This window comes from Neophocaena asiaeorientalis, unplaced genomic scaffold (genome assembly GCF_003031525.2).
Source record: "Neophocaena asiaeorientalis asiaeorientalis breed wild unplaced genomic scaffold, Neophocaena_asiaeorientalis_V1.1 scaffold325, whole genome shotgun sequence".
Lineage (NCBI taxonomy): Eukaryota > Metazoa > Chordata > Mammalia > Artiodactyla > Phocoenidae > Neophocaena > Neophocaena asiaeorientalis.
The window spans coordinates 1,761,318-1,778,836 of NW_020172742.1; the positions used below are offsets into that span (position 1 = coordinate 1,761,318).

A 17,519-nucleotide genomic window follows, 5' to 3' on the forward strand; every position below is an offset into this window, starting at 1 on the left:
TGCTGTGGCGGACGTTTTGGGCAAGATACTTAACCTCTGTGAGACTCAGTTTCCCCGGCTTTAAGAGGGGTGGCCCCTGCCACCTGAGAATTATTGGAACAAATTAAATGACGCGTGTGAAGCGCTTACTCAGTGCCAGCGCCGCTAAGCGCCCTCTAAAGTTAGCTACAATGACGCCTGGCGACGAAGCCCGCGGCCTCCCCGGCTCAGCTTGCTGAGGCGCCTGTCCGCAACCGCAGAAACCAACCACCACGTACTGCACGCCACCGCGCACAGACCTTTACACACACGCCTTTTCCTCAGCGACCTCGCACCAGCGCCCGCCCCTAGCGCGGAGCCGCTGTGACCGCGCCACCAGACTTCCGTTTCCGGGGCACCGAGGCGACTTCCGGCGCGGTGACCTGGGCGCGCTGGCCTCGGCGGCACCGGGAGCCGGAAGAGTGTTCGTTGGCGACCGGTAACCGGGCGGCGGGTGGGAGTGGCCAGTTGGGGCGCTGCTGACCCTCGGCAGGGAAGGGCGGCCTTCGTCTTGCGACCCGGGCCGGAGACTGGCTGCACTTCAGCCCGATCCACGGTGGAGCCCTTCTCGCTACCTTTCCCTGGGCTTCACCTGCTCCCCGGGATCCTGTGATTAGGGCCCTGGGGGTGGGAGTCGGGAGACGTGGGTTTCATTCTAGCCTGCGCCATTGGTTGGCTCTCTGACCGTGGTAGGATACGTCCTTTCGTGGGCTTCAGCTGCCTTATTTAGCAGATTGAGGTCGTATCACAGTGATTGTGAGCTCCTTAATGGCAGGAACTGACTTTTATTTGTGTTAGACACTGTCGCCTGTCCCGGGTACAGAACAAGAACTGTGTAGGTACTCTGGGCCTACTTAAGTTGTTTTGGCTCACAAAACTTTGAAAATCTGCCAAGAACTATTGATCTCCACCTCCCACCCAGCTCTTTAGTCCCTCCTACTCCACCCCGCCCCCCACCCTACCAAAAGCTCAGATAAAGGAAATTTGGCTTACTGGTTTAAATAGTTCACAGGTCTCTCTTGATGCCCATCCAAGCATCCCAGAGCCTGTCCTGTCCTAGGCATTCAAATATTTGTAGTCACTAGATAGTAGGTGCTCAGTTAATCATTTTTAAATGCATGAATCACTATCCATTTCAAGGAGGAAGATAGATATCCTTAATTAGCAAGTTTTAATCATGGGCCTGGCAGTATGCTATTCCCACTGAAGTCTTACAACAACTCTAAGAGAGAGGCATTATTCAGTTCCCATTTGGCAGATGAGGAAGTTGAGGCAATGGAGAATAAACTTGTTTTAGGTCATTCAGCCTCTGAATGGTGAGGGCAAGAATTCAGACCCAGGTCTGAAATTCCAAAGCCCCATGTTCTTAACTGCTAGCTGAAAAAGGACTAGATGTAGAAATATTTTTGAATGTGTTCTAGCAACTTCTGTTTTGGGATTAACTGTTGTAGTTATGCGATGGCTATCATCAAGATAGGTGATCCCAAACCAAACATTGCATGCTGTGGAAATACTCTTGTCTGTCTCCTTTTCTTCAACACTATCTGTATTGCTTGTTTAATAATATTTTATATCCTCCACTTTGTACCCATGTTATTCAGTCCTTTTATCTTTGGTGAATACTGATTCAGTTGTGTTGCGTTGTTCTGCCAGACCTCCAAAGCAGATGTTTTTAGTTATAGTTGAAATAAGAGGTGATAATGTTTAGGCATTATTTCTTTTTCTTTTCTGTACTACTTTTAAAGGGACTATATTCAGGACCTTGGAAGCACTGCCAATATGTCTGATGTTCAAGAAGCCACTAACCAGCTCCTGGATGTGAACCTTCATGAGAACCAGAGGTCTATACAAGTGACAGAAAGTGGCCTCAGAAGTGAGTCTGAACATCTCCAAGTCACTATTGGAGCCACTGTGCCTACTGGTTTTGAGCAAACAGCTGCAGATGAAGTGAGAGAGAAATTGGGGTCACCATGCAAAATCAGCAAAGACCGGGGCAAGATATATTTTGACATTTCAGTGGAAAGTCTGGCTCAGGTTTGAATGAAGCAATGTTTAAAATAGTTTTCTAAATATATCATTTTATGGTTACTTTCTAGTTTACAGACCTCTCTGGAATCCTTATTGCTTTTCTTTGCTCTGCCGCAAATCAGGTAATTTTAAAGTATTACTGCATTTTCCAATGGGTCCTGATTTGTAAGTGTGACTACTAGGTTTGCTATATTTTTTAGAAGTGATCCTAGTATTTCCTGAGGATGAATTCACCAGAAAGGATCCTGTGAGACTTATGAAGAAATTCTTAGTATCTGCTACGCCTCTTAGAATTTATTTACTTCAGCATCTAGCTGAAGTTTAGACTTAAGTGGTGAAGCGTAAAGGGAGAAATTTTTCTTTTTATCTGTGTCAAATTTATTCTTGCTCAAAAGTAATTAGGAATCGCTGAAGGTGAGAAGTGAAGGTCAGCAAACTGCCATCCCACTAAAGTAAAAGCTAAGCTGTATCTCATTACTACATAAGCAACATGAGGGCAGGGATTGTTGCCTGTTTGTTTTTTTTTTTTCTTTTTTTTGGTCAATATTTCCCAAGCTTTTAGTATCTGGCATATAGTAGACACCCACTACATATCTGTGGGATGAATTGGTAAGCAAGTATTTTTCATCCAGTGTTTTAGATAATAACTCAGCAGCTTTGTAAAGATAGGCCCTACCATTATCCTCATTAATTAAGGATTAATTATTTTTATTCCTAAAATTGAGCTTAGGAGTAAGTAATTTGCACAGGGTTGCTTAGCTAATAATCGCAGAGCTGGAGCTCAAACCCTATACAGTACCCCAGAGAGCCATGAGGGCAGTATAAAGCCCCACTTCACTGTCTTCATCTCTCCCTCCCCCCCCAAACCCATGTTGCCCACATAACACTTCAAGCTTCTATCCTGCCATCTGTCTTTTTTCCTTTTCTGTAGAGGAACAGAAGCTGGGAAAAATTTAAAATACAAATTATAGGTATTAGCTGCTTTAAAATCTTTGTACCTGATTTTTATATTTAAATGCTGATAGTTTATGCGCTTCAAAAGCTTTTGCAGAAATTTGTTTCCAACATTTTTTTCCCTCCCCAGGTTCACTGTCTGAGATCAGTTGATAACTTATTTGTGGTTGTTCAGGAGTTTAAGGATTACCAGTTCAAAGAAACAAAGGTGAGCTATCCCAAACACAGTAGCTGATCTTCAGCCGTCTTCCCAAAGAGGTTATTTCCACTTTTCACATTCTGTGTATCGTTTAGCATTACTGCTGCTTTTATAATATAGAATACTGGGAGACTTTTACAGTAAAATCCAGAGATTTATTGATAGTCTATCGCAAAAGTTGCTTTTAAAAATCATTATTGCAGGGGGTGGGGAATGGATGAAGGGAGTCGACAGGTACAGATTTCCAGTTACAGGTAGGTCCTGGGGCTATAATGTACAGCATGGTGACTGTAATTAATGCTGTATTGCACATTTGCAAATTGCTAAGATAGGTCTTAAAAGTTCTCGTCACAAGAAAAACCTTTTAACAGTATGGTGACAGATGTTAACTAGGCTTGTGGTGATCATTTTGCAGTGTAAACAAATACTGAATCATTATGTGTACACCTGAGACTAAAATAATATTATATGTTAATTGTATTCCATTTTCTGAAAAGATGAAAGAAATAAATATCAAGAAATAAATATCAATATTGAAAAACTTATAAGAAATAGAACAAATTGTTTGACTTTCTTACAAAAGATGGACACCTTAGATGAGCTTTGCTGATGTATATGGTTTCAAAATAGAATTGCTTCTAGGCTGTGAACCAGAGTAGGTGACAGTTTGTGTCATCTACAAATAACACTTTCTCTCACCATGCTCCTTTTGCCCTGCTTTCTTCTCTAGCTTGTTTTTTGAAATAAAGCCAAAGTAATATCTAAATACTCCTTCAGTTGTTAGGATAACAGCTTTATCCCCAACTTGTATTTAGCGTCTGATTCCTAAATATTGAGACGCTGCCTAAGCTGAACGCTGAAAATAGATCACAGTGAGTCTTTGGTATTTTTCCAGATTGCTTTTTGGTCTGGTTTCCAGAGTCAAATGCTTGAAAACTTTTTTCTTTCAGTTTTATTGCCTATATTAGAAATAATCTTTTTTAAAGTTGTGATATGCTGCCTAATTCTCTAATTTTTATTTATTGACAACAGGTTGATTTCAAAAACCAAACTGATATGAACCCCCAACCTAGAAAAAAACAGACCTAAAAGAATTGAGACTCAAAATAGATGATAATTTTATTAACTAAAAATGTAACTTCTAACACTAGTTTTATAACCCTTCAGCCTTCTGATAGGCATTGCCAACCATATCATATCTATAAAACTAGTGAATAACAGGCAGGGTGCTGACAGTTTTTGCTCTTAAGTATTTCAAAATTGTGATAGTCAATTCTATACATGAATAAATGTTAACATATTTTTTAAAACTATAAGTGTCCATCTTAAATTCTTGCCTCTAACCTACTAGGGTGTTATTAATATTTTCTTCAATTACTGTGTTTTTGTCATCTTAGAATTTGTATTATTTTGAGTGTTTTTGGAGGTGAATTTGTTATTATGGAATGGTTCTATATGAGCCAGGTATTCAGAGTTGCCTTGTAAGTAACTGCAAAAGATATTACTGGTGGAAGTCCCAGAAGAAGAGCAGCAGGGATTAAGGCAGATTTTCTTTCTTTTTTTTTTTTTTCTTTTTTTAAAAAATAATTTCACCTTTTATTTATTTTTTAAAATTTATTTATTTTACTTTTGGCCGCATTGGGTCTTTGTTGTTGCACACGGGCTTTCTCTAGTTGCGGCGAGCGGGGGCTACTCTTCGTTGCGGTGCGCGGGCTTCTCATTGCGGTGGCTTTTCTTGTTGCGGAGCACGGGCTCTAGGCGCATGGGCTTCAGTAGTTGTGGCACTCGGGCTCAGAAGTTGTGGCACATGGGCTTAGTTGCTCCACGGCATGTCGGATCTGCCCAGACCAGGGCATGAACCTGTGTCCCCTGAATTGGCAGGTGGATTCTTAACCGCTGCGCCACCAGGGAAGCCCTAAGGTAGATTTTCAGATCTCTGCAAGGGCAACTTCTCTTGTGTATAACCATGAGAAATTGTTAAGCCCTCCACTTTGTGGACTTAATTTGGAACATGCCCCCAATAAAACCTTGTTTTTAAACATTCGCTTCTAGTTTTCATTCTGTTGACCATCAGTTTTTCTTTGTTGCATTATACTTTCTCATGGCTTATAAAAGCCTGTTAGTTTAAGCATTCTAATGGGTTCTCTTATTTTTAAATATTCAGATGATACCATGAATTTTATTAGCCTTTTTATTAACTGATTAAAAAAAGGCTAACATCTGTGATTAAAATTTTTTTAAGCGAGTTTATACATGTTCTTAGAGCAAAACTGTAAAGACTGAAGAGATATACAGTGAAAAGTATTCCCCTGTTTTCATACCACGTGTTCCCCTCCTTGGAGGCAACAACTATTACCAATTTCTGAGATATCCTTCTAGAGATATTTTATGAATATGTGTATTTTATTTACATATTTACACAAATGGAAGTATGACATACATACTGTCCTGTGCTGTGCTTTTTCTCATTTATCTTGGAGATCATGGCAATATCATTGTTGGATTTGACTGTATCACAATTTAATCGGTCCCATTTTAGGACATTAAGATTTTTCACAGTCTTGCTATTACAGTAGTGCAATGAACATCCTATATACACCCTTGTACATATTCAGTCTGAGGGTCATTTTTCTGTTTAATAAGTTTATCCCATTGATGTTTATTGACATGACAGAAATGTTTGGTCTTGGTTCTCTCACATTTATGCTACACGCCTTCTGCTTTCTTTTTCTTTCTTTTTAAAAATTTATTTTATGTGTTTTCTTTGCTTTTTCCCCGTGCATGTGTTTTAAAATATTTGGAAGGCTTGTATTTGCTCTCTAGCTGTTACCTTTATAAATACAACTTATTCTACTGTTTACACAGTATTTTTGAATCCCTACTAAGAGCAGTGATGAAATTGGCATATTTCCCACATCTCTCTTCCTTCCCTTTCACCTTCCAGTTTTATAATTTTTCTTAATGTTGAACCACATGCCTTTAAATCCTTTAAATATACTTTTTAAAAAATCATCTTTATTTATTTATTTATTTATTTAAAAGATTGGATGAAACCCGAAAAGCTTTAATGCTGCATGAAAAGTCACTGAGATTATATTCTGGAAGCACCAAACTGCCTGTGTTTTGCACTTTCTCTGCTAAGCGTTAATTTCTAACCTTTGACCTTGGGGAATGAGAGAAGAGGATATCAGTGTGCTTAAATTACTTCCCATCTTCTGTTCCCTTTCCCCTCTAAGGACAGGCCACTTTGTAACATTTACATTCTGTTTTGCAGTCATAATCCCTGTATTTGTTTTCATTTTAGTCCTATAGTTAAATTGATTATAGGCACACTACCTGTCCTTTTGTTACAGTTTTTATCTCTTGACTGGCATGAGTTCACAAATGTTTGTCTTTCACCTTTCTATTTGATTAATAATTTGGGTTTAAAATTTGGAGTCACGCTTTCCTTCCTTAAGAATATCATAGACAATGTTTGTTCTCTTCCAGCATGAAATGTTGCCATGGAGAATTCTGAAGTCATCCTGTTATTTTTCCTCCTTATTTGTTGCTTTCTTGTTATTTTTGCTTGATGCCCAGATGATTTTTTTTTTCAATTTTGAAGTTCACCAGGGTACATCTCCTTGTTGCTAATTCCAGTTAAGACATGTCAGTCTGTAGAGAAATTCACTTCCATTTATGTTTCTTGAAAGTTTTCTTGAATTATTTTTTTAGTATGTTTTCTTTATTTTAAATCCCTCCATCAGGGATAAACCAGTTATACATACAGCAGGATCTCTTTGACTGTCTTTGATGTTTTATCATGTTCTCTCTAATCCATTTTTAAATTTTTGCTAATTTTTATTGTATTCGCTTTACTTTTCTTCACATCCCTTACTGTGTTTTCAGCGGTGGCTTTTATATGTGGTGCTTTCAATATGGTCTTCAATTTTGCAGTGGTTTGTTTTTTTATTCCACTTTTCTTTGAACTCTACAAGATCCTGTTTCATCTCCTTCTGGCAGCTCCCCTCATCTTTTTCCTGCTTTTATATCTGTGCTTTGAGCTCTTATTTTGCAATTCAGCTCTTATTTTGCAAAAGTATCTCCTTATTACATTTTTTGATGTCATGTCAACATATTTGATCATGGTTTTCAGCTGCTCTGTGGCAGTGTCTTTCTGGTCACTGGTTTTTGTCCGCTGTTTTTCTGTCCCTTTTCTCCTTTTTTCCGTTCATATAAGTCTGGTGCTGATAACTTTTGATAATTGCTCATCTTTGAATGAGGTAGTCCCTCTTGGGCCTCCTCTTTATAGGAGGTTCAGGAACTGTTCCAAGCTAGCAAGAAATCCCTCTGGTTCACTGTGAAGTTCCTTTTGACAAAAGGTTGTGGTGAATGAGTTCTCTTCCTTTTTTTTTAAATAGCTTTGTTGAGGTGTAATTTCCATACCACTTAATGAGTTCTTTTAACCATTACTTCTCCCTAGCTGGAAGCATTCACCAGCTTTAGGGTTATTCACAATGTAGAGTATATCTCCCCATCTCTACTCTGTTTCCAGCAAATAGAGCATGTCTGTGAGATTCCTTGTTCAGCCTCCATTTCTCTCCTCTGCTGCTTCTGGGTACAAACGAGATCCAGGGACGCTCCCTCTCAGTGCATGTACTTCTTCCCTGCTGTTCCAGAGAAGAGTTTATTTCCTACTGCTCTGCAGACTGCTCTCCCCTTTGAGATCTGTAGTCATTCTCCCTCTGTTGTCTTTCTGCACCTCTGCTTTACCTTCACTGAGCCTGGGAATTCTTATGTTATAATTCTTATGTTCTGTTTCTAGGTTACAGATATCATGTAGATTCTATTAGGATAGAGTTGGTATTTCTGTTGTTCTTTTCTTTTAGAGTGGTTTCTGAAGAAAGAAAGGGGCTGTACCAGTGTTATCCCACCATGTTAAACCTACAAGTCCTATAGATGCCCTTTATATGGAAATTATTTGTAAATAAAATTGAATTTGCCCAACCTGAAATTACCATTATTTCATCAGGTTTCAAGTAGTATTACAGCCTTCACTCACTTCCAATTCAAGTCTCAGCTCCATCAGTCAGCACTGATTTCTTTCTACTTTGATCTTCAGTAACATATACTGTCTGTGCCAGTGCTCTGCACCAGAACTTCTGATGGAAATGTTGTATGTTTATGCTGTCCAGCATGATAGCCATGTGAAGTGTAGCTAATATGACTGAGAAACTGAATTTTTAATTTTAAATCATTTAAAATATTTCAGTAGCTGTATGTGACTAGTGGCTGCTGAATTGGACAGCACGGCTCTGTACCACCCGTTTTAACATTTTACCACATATCCATTAGCTGTTTACTGAGCACCTTTTTTACACCAGACACTGCTCTAGATGTGTGGTTTATAGCAATGGTCAAGACAGCCAAGGTCTTTCCACCCTGTGCTTACCTTCTGGGAGGAGCCTAAACCTAATAACTTTAGATAATGTTAAGTTCTCTAAAGAAAATAAAATGAGAAAAGAATGACTTGAGAGGATTACTTTAAGTAGAGCAGGTCTCTCAAAGGATGTGCCTTTTAAATTGCTGTTAAATAATGAGAAGAGAACCAGCAATGCAGAGAGGCCATATGAAGCATATACCTTCCAAGCAGAGGTACGAAGCTAGGGAGAGAATGATCCTGAAGTGATGTAAGAGACACAGGCAAGAGTCGGGTTATTTGGGCTTTTTAAGGAAGTTAAATTTTGGGGGGTGTAATGGGAGGCTGTTGAGGGGCTTTAAGCATGATCAGATTTACTTTTCTAAAAGATGACTATAGATACTATTTAGAAATTGGATAGATACATTTTTAACTGCTTAAGGTTTGGGTTTTTTCTTTTCAAAAATAGTTAATATGTATACACAGCACAAAATTCAAAAGGAAGTCAGTGAGAGGTAAGCTGCCCTCCCTCCCCTGTCTTTCATCTCCTCATTTCCCCTCGCTGGAGGTAACCACTGTTAATAGTTCCTTATTTGCTTACATTTTAATCTTGAATCCCAGCCTCTGATCTACCATTCTGTCTTGTATTATTCTGTAGTAGCCTTAATTTGTGTAAATCTTAATTTTCAGTGAGACTTTAATTTCCTCAATTGCAGACATTATATTATTTACTCTTTTGTCCTGTACTCCTGCCACCCCCAACATAACAATTAACGTAGTCTGTAGGCAAAGTAGGGGTTTATTTGTTCAATTAAAGTGGTGAGAAATGAATGAAATGAATGGATTTCATTCTCTCTTTTATAGGAAGAAGTTCTAAAGGATTTTGAGGACTTGGCTGGGAAGCTTCCATGGTCAGACCCTTTAAAAATATGGAAAATTAACACATGTTTCAAGAAAAAAAAAACAAAGCACAAAAAGATCAATCAGAATTCAAGTAAACAGAAGATTGAAAGTGGACGAGGAGACAAAACAGATGAGAGAGATGTCAAAAAAGAGTTCACTAACAATGTCTTAGATTCACAGATCTTAGACTATTATGAAAATGCAGCCATCAAAGAAGAGATATCAACATTAGTAGGTGATGATTTGACATCTTGCAAAGATGAGACTGAGGAAAGCTCAAAAGAAGAAACTGATCCTGAAGTGCTGAAGTTTAGAGTCACATGCAACAGGGCAGGAGAGAAACATTGCTTTTCCTCAAATGAGGCGGCAAGAGATTTTGGGGGTGCTGTTCAAGATTATTTTAAGTGGAAGGCTGACATGACCAACTTTGATGTGGAGGTAAGTGCAGGCTCTTACTGTGATGATTCAAGAAGGCTCTCATAAATGTGTAGAATTTTCAAGACTAACCCAATCTTATGGACAATCAAACTGAGGCCACAAAGCTAATAGGGTATCGTTTTTTTTTAACATCTTTATTGGAGTATAATTGCTTTACAATGGTGTGTTAGTTTCTGCTTTATAACAAAATGAATCAGTTATACATATACATATATCCCCATATCTCCTCCCTCTTGCATCTCCCTCCCTCCCACCCTTCCTACCCCACCCCTCTAGGTGGTCACAAAGCACCGAGCTGATCTCCCTGTGCTATGTGGCGGTTTCCCACTAGCTATCTATTTTACATTTGGTACTATATGTATGTCCATGCCACTCTCTCAATCTTAGAAATGCACAACCTTCTGAGACTGAACCGGGAATAAATAGAAAATATGAACAGACCAATCACAAGCACTGAAATTGAAACTGTGATTAAAAATCTTCCAACAAACAAAAGCCCAGGACCAGATGGCTTCACAGGCTACTTCTATCAAACGTTTAGAGAAGAGCTAACACCTATCCTTCTCAAACTCTTCCAAAATATAGCAGAGGGAGGAACACTCCCAAACTCATTCTGTGAGGCCACCATCACCCTGATACCAGAACCAAAGATGTCACAAAGGAAGAAAACTGTAGGGTATCATTAACAAGAGCATGGGCTATTGAGACAGAGCTAGATCCAACTTTTGACTCCCTAACTGTGTAACTTTGGACAAGTTATTCTCTCTGAGCCTCTCTTTCAAATGGAGCCAATAATAGTTTATACCTGTGTGTCCTGAAGGTTAAATGAGATTATACATTTTAAGTATCTGGTGTGATACCTGGTCTATACTACATGCTTAATAGATGAGAGCTATTAAGACTTGAATTTTCTAATTTCTAATCTAGTGCTTTTTACATTATGTGGACTTTCAGATTATAAAATTCAAAAGAATTAAAACAACTATTTTGTTTTGTGTGTCTTGGTTTCAGACTTTGCTTCTGAAGTGGAATACATTTTTAAAACAAACCTCGACCTTATAAAATCAGGACATCATTGCTAATACTCATGTTAGAGCCAGCTGTCCTTTTTCTTAAATTCTGCTAGATTCCCAAATCCAGATACCTCTTTTTAGCACGCTTACCCTCCTTGGTCTCAATCTTCTACTATAAGGGTGATTCACATGTGAGCCATACTAACAAGTCTTTCCATCTCTGACAGCTTAAAAGGCCCCTAGCAGCTGACGTTTTCACCAAGGAGTCATTTACTGTTGCTTTTGGGACACTTGAATCTGGGGCAAGTTGCCTGTTCTCTCTGTAACTTTTTTTTTGCACATCAAATCAGAAGAACAAGTCCCCATTCTTTTTTTTCTTGTAACAGCTGTTATGAGAATGAATAGGCTAACTAGAACAGTGATGTCCAGAAGTTAGCATGGGAGCTCAGAGTACAGATTCTGGAGCCATGCTACATGGATTTAAATCCCAGTTTACGAGCTGCATAACTTTGGGCAAGTAAACTGACCTCTTTGTACCTTAATTTCCTTATCTATAAAAGGAGGATAATAATACCTAGCTCAGAGGGTGTGGCTATGAAATGAGGTAACAAATATAAAGTGTGTAGAACAGTAGTTTGCATATAGCTAGGTAAGTGTTAGCTGCTGCTGTTAAGATCATGGTGAGGAAATTTTAGGTGGAAGATTGCAGAACATATTTTATTTCAACTTTTATTTTTGTTTGAATAGTATATATTTAACTGTGTGTTAGAAAAACTATAACTTAAGACCAAAAAGAAACACTCTTTCACAGACATTACTTGAGTCAAGTTTTAAAAAGTACTAAAAAAATAATAGGTTTTAAAGCAAATGTGGCCCATCGTTAAAAGTTGGTTAATCTAAATGAAGAGCATACTTAAGAGTTCGTTGTGCCAGTGTTCTGGTAAGCATTTCTGGATGTTTGGAATTTTTTCCAAAAAAGTTAAAAATTTCAAAAATGCATATTAAAAACCTGGAAACCTTCAAAATGTGTTTCTCATAAAAATTCGGGGGGAATCTGGTTATAGCTAACTTGTGAATACGGTGAATTAAAAGGAGAATAAAATAGATTAAAAAATTTTTAAATACAATATTCTTAAATGATTTCATTTATATGAAGCTCAAAAAAAGACAAAATAGTTTATCATGGTAGTGGTCAGATTAATGATAATTTGTGGTGGGTATTGACAGAGGGCAAGAAAAACTATAGATATGTTTATGTGATGGTTACACAGCATTTATATGTAAAAATTACTGCGCTGCGCACTTAAAATTTGTGCGTTTTACTGTATGCAAAGTATACCTCAGTAATAAAGTAACAAAAATTAATAAAGCCTCAAATTTTAAAATCTTAGTGATAAGTACAGTTCGAATAACCCTAAAACTATTTTATTCTTATTTTATAGGTTCTTTTGAATATCCATGATAATGAAATTGTTGTGGGCATTGCATTGACAGAAGAGAGTCTCCACCGAAGAAATATCACACATTTTGGACCCACAACTCTTAGATCTACTCTTGCCTATGGGATGCTCAGGTAAGAGAATGGGTTTGCCATGTAGATGAACGTGACAACTTGGTTTGAATTTTCCCTTCAAAATGTAATTTTTTGTGAGGTACTGTGTTAGAATCTAGTAGTTAAGGAACAGGATAAAAAGCTAAAGCTCTCTTTCTTTGTATCCAGTGTTGATTCCTTGAGATCCTGAAAATATCACTTAATTACTATCTCAATTTTCTTGATTTTAAAATGAGAACAGTAGTTTTCATCTGCCTCTTGAACGTGGTTATCACGTTTCTGTTTAGAAAGGATATACTGCGTGTTGGGAAATAGAACAAATTTTGCTTTGTTTCATTTCTATGCAGTGAAGCAGATGAAAGCAGAGATTTTTTTAATGTGTATAATGTATAAGTGAACACAGAGAGCTTTTACTTACATTTTAAAATTTTATACTCACATGGAAAATTTTCCACTTTTCCAAGAGCAAGATATAACTTTCTTTCTCCTTTGCCCTTTTCCCTTTGATTGGGTGTTTCTTTCCACCACTAGGACGAGTTGTTTTCTCTAGGTTTCTGTTTGCCAGACTGCAAAATGGGTTTGATATTAGACTTAAAGGATTATTAGTGAGGAGTAAATTGCAAAAACAGATGAAAAATACCTGTTACATACGGTGCCTGGCATAGCCTGGTAGTTAATTGTATTTCCTACTCCTCCAATCTTTGCTTCCTCTTTTACCCTGCTCATCCATGGAGTCCTAGTTCAATACAATTGGAACCTGTCAATTCAATGACAACAATAGAAAACTGCACCCGTTTGATTAAGCAAGAGCTCCTAGTCTTCATTCATTTAACAAACATTTATTATCTACTGCCAGGCATTACGGTGGGAGCCAGGGATATGGAGAGTAATTTTGGGTGCAACTGTTAGAAACCTAATTAAGCTAGTTTAAGATTAAAAAAAAGTGATGATTGTGTGGGAGGGGGAATTACTGGCAAGATACCGAGAAGTCTTGGGAAATCCACAGAAAAACTAAAAGCCGTATCTTAAGAAGGGTAGGAACCAGGTCTTAGAAAACCACCAGAAACCTAGACAGTCACTTTTATCTACCCTGGGAGCCTACGGGTTCTTGTTTTGCTCATCTGTGCAAATGGCTGCCCGTCATCTAAATTTATGTATTTCCAATTTTAAATAACCAGCCAGCCCCATACTGCCTAGGTCTTCTAGCTCTTTGTTCCCACGTCTTAGAAGAGAGAATCTGGTTGACATAGTTTCAGTCATGTGTTCACCCAGACGCAGCAGCAGTGGCTAGGAGTACGGGGTTGCTTACTACCAAGAGGGTTGCCAAGGATTCTGTTGCCGTGTGTTGAGGGGCAGGAATGGAGAAGTAGAGCTGGACAGGTATTACAATAAGAATCCAGAGTTAGTCCCCAGGAATCTCAGTTTTGTAAGGGAGAACCATAATATAATGTGGAAAGAATAGCAGGACAAAAGGAGGAAAGATAAACCTTGTCACCTGTCTGAGGAGGGGATGCTTCATAGAAGAGGTAACATTTAAGCCACTAACAGTAATTCCTCTAATCCTGACTCTGTCACCTACTAGCTTTGTGTCCATGGACAGGTTGGCATCAGCTTATCTGTAAATGAGAATAATAATAGTAACCTATCTCACAAGATGGTTAAAAGGACTAAAAGAGATAATGCATGCAAAGAGCTTAAATCCATGCCTGGCAAATACTAAGTGCTCAAAGTAAAGCAGTTATTTTATAGCAATGTTATTATCTTTCAAATTGAATTAATTAGGAAAGGAATACTGAATGAATAATTTCCAGTAAACTTATATTGATACATGTTCTACTTCACACATTTGAGTTGTTTTAAATGTTAACAACACAGGTCTATATACAAAATAACATGTGTTTTCTAAAAGCATATACACACATATATTAACAGATCTAGAAGCTATTTCCATTTGGAAGTGAAATGGGATTTTGGATGGTAATCAAAGGGGACTTTTAGTTATATGTAATGTTTTTGTTTTTGTAAGTGCTAGGATATATAGTCAACATGTAATTACCAATTGATTTTAAAAATAAATATCAATTGTTTCTTCATGCTAGCATAACAGGCCTTTGATCTTACAGCTTTAGGAATAGTCGTGGAAGTCTTGTCTGTTCATATAGGCTGTTTTCTTCTCTAGGCTCTGTGCTCCTCAGCCTACTGATATAATAGTTGATCCGATGTGTGGAACAGGGGCAATATCAATTGAGGTAATAACTTTTCTTTAGCTTTTATTTATTTATTTATTTACTATTTTTTAAATTTTATTTTTGTCTGCATTGGGTCTTTGTTGCGGTGCATGGGTTTTCTCTAGTTGCGGCCAGTGGGGGCTATTCTTTGTTGCGGTGTGCGGGCTTCTTATCGCGGTGGCTTCCCTTGTTGCGGAGCATGGGCTCTAGGTACGTGGGCTTCAGTAGTTGTGGCACATGGGCTCAGTAGTTGTGGTTTGCGGGCTCTAGAGCACAGACTCAGTAGTTGGGGTGCACAGCCTTAGGTGCTCCGAGGCATGTGGGATCTTCCCAGGCCAGGGCTCGAACCTGGGTCCCCTGCATTGGCAGGCATATTCTTAACTACTGCACCACCAGGGGAACCCTTCTTTAGCTTTTAGATAAGGAAGTGATACATCCAGAATGTTCTAGAACTCATGGGTAAATTAGACATAATGAAATCACCAAGGTTAGGTCCATGGACCCAAGAGTTTTGAGTGAATTACACTAGTAAAGGTGGAACTTTTGTGATAAGGATGTAGCCACTTATTACAAATAGCCAAGGACTAGATTTAGGTTATAAGTCATCTTTAGTCACTGGATTACAGAGGAGGCTGAGAATTACAAACTGGTGAGTCCCATTTCTGTAACAGACAAACTGGTAGACTTGAACAGAAAAGATAATTGAAGGTACAAGCTTGAACTGGAGGAGGGCATTTCATCTCTATAAAGTGAGACTATGCTTCTTCATCCTCCTAGGTTCTTGTAAGATGGGGAAGCCTGTGACCATTAGTTAGGTTTGTTAGGAAGTCTAGCAAGGTTACAAAGTTTACAGAAAATACCATGACATTGAGAGGACTCAAAAACTGCCTAAAGCAAAGCAAGAAATAGAAAGGCATTTTCTAATTGGAGAACATTTAACAGGAGAGTCTCCTTGAATCCATATTATTGAATCAATATTACCTAAACTTTTATAATAAATAATTTGGAAGAGGGCACCAGTAAAATGGCTTAAATTTATAAAAAATTTAAATTAAATTTAAATTTAGGGCTTCCCTGGTGGCGCAGTGGTTGAGAGTCCGCCTGCCAATGCAGGGGACACGGGTTCGTGCCCCGGTCCGGGAGGATCCCACATGCCGTGGAGTGGCTGGGCCCGTGAGCCATGGCCGCGGGGCCTGCGCATCCGGAACCTGTGCTCCGCTACGGGAGAGGTCACGGCAGTGAGAGGCCCGCGTACCGCAAAAAAAAAGAAAAAAAAGAAAAAAAGAGGGACTTGTTCTCCAGACACTGCTCTACCTCCAACAGTAAACAGCCAATGCGCTTCTGGTCTCTGATCCAAGCTGAGAAAAAAAAAAAAAAAATTAAATTTAAATTAAATTAAATTTGTAAAAAATTGCTTTATGTATAGTATATGTAAAGCCAATGGGAATAAACTGCAGGGAGATACTACAGATTCTGTGACTGAGCAGAAACTGGACAGATGAGCAAGTCCAAAACAACCCACAAAGGGAAAAATAATCCAGACTGCAATTAGAAAATGACATCGGCTACCTGGGAATTTGAATCCCAGAAGGAGATCATAGTAGTCTAGATGACTGCTGTTTTCTGCTAGTGTCAGCTAGAGAAATTTACTCTGGCTAAAGAGCCACACAGAGAAAACTCAGTTGTTGTCACAAAGAATTCTGGGAACAAAGCAGAGTGTGCTTCTCTAGCATTAAACCATGATGTGTCTATGGTCTGGAATAGCAGTGAAGGTTACTACATGTCAAGAAATATACAACAGAGCTAGAGAGAGACCGGAAGAGCTCCCAGCCCCACCAAAAAATAAAAAATAAATAAAAAGAAAATGTTTGAGGCATTTCCATGTAGGGGTAGGCATGAGGATGTCAATATGGAAAAACCTAAGTTGGTATATGATCAAAATGAATGAAATTATGAAAGGAATTGAAAGGGTATATAAACAGTTTGTTCACCAAAGTATAAAGTATTTGATTTATAATACTGCCTTTAAAACTTGGAAGTACTATAAAACCCAAAAATCTAAATAGGTTTAGAAGAAAAAATGAATACTCGGCAATCAGAATCACCAGAGAGGCTTTCATCAAACTCTACATCATCCTCCCTACATCACCCTTCTCCATTACCCTCAAGGGTCTGGGCAAAAGAAAAAGCTAAGAAGCCCTGTGTCCATAGATACGGGGGTATTACTGTTTACCATGGAAGAGGTGTTTGTTACTCATCCCTAAACCAAGGGCAGAACTGTCTCTGCTTTCATGTCAGAAACCTTCTGTTAATCTGCATAGAACATTGTTCAGGCCTAGGGTAGTATGTCACCCCATTGCACAAATAATATGGAAAGCTCGGTATTTCTGTTCTGCTGACATGTTTTTGATTTAAAATTACAAAATCCTGGCTTTCCCTGGTGGCGCAGTAGTTAAAAATCCATCTGCCAATGCAGGGGACATGCGTTTGAGCCCTGGTCCGGGAAGATCCCACATGCCACAGAGCAACTAAACCTGTGCACCACAGCTACTGAGCCTACACTCTAGAGCCCGCAAGCCACAACTACTGAGGCTGAGCGCCACAACTACTGAGGCCCACACACCTAGAGCCCATGCTCCACAACAAGAGAAGCCACCGCAATGAGGAGCCTGCACTCGCAGCAACTAGAGAAAGCCCGTGTGCAGCAACGAAGACCCAACACAGCCAAATATAAATAAAGAAATTTTTTTTTTTTTTTTAAAAAGTGACAAAATCTGGGCTTCCCTGG

General features: G+C 38.7%; 1 protein-coding gene across 4 annotated transcripts in view; it reads left to right on the top strand.

The window, feature by feature from the left end:
* Positions 1-376: 376 nt before the first annotated feature.
* Positions 377-17,519, top strand: part of THUMPD3 (THUMP domain 3 tRNA guanosine methyltransferase) — a 24,645-nt gene continuing 7,502 nt past the window's right edge. For 2 of the 4 annotated variants that reach the window (XM_024740669.1, XM_024740672.1), the window contains exons 1-6: positions 377-457; positions 1,764-2,052; positions 3,131-3,208; positions 9,462-9,938; positions 12,394-12,524; positions 14,683-14,752. In XM_024740669.1, coding sequence (XP_024596437.1) covers positions 1,798-2,052; positions 3,131-3,208; positions 9,462-9,938; positions 12,394-12,524; positions 14,683-14,752 — 1,011 coding nt within the window. In that variant the 5' untranslated portion in view covers positions 377-457; positions 1,764-1,797. Of the gene's footprint in view, positions 458-487; positions 575-1,763; positions 2,053-3,130; positions 3,209-9,461; positions 9,939-12,393; positions 12,525-14,682; positions 14,753-17,519 lie in introns of those variants that run through there. The other 2 variants (XM_024740671.1, XM_024740670.1) reach the window with 2 other exon arrangements.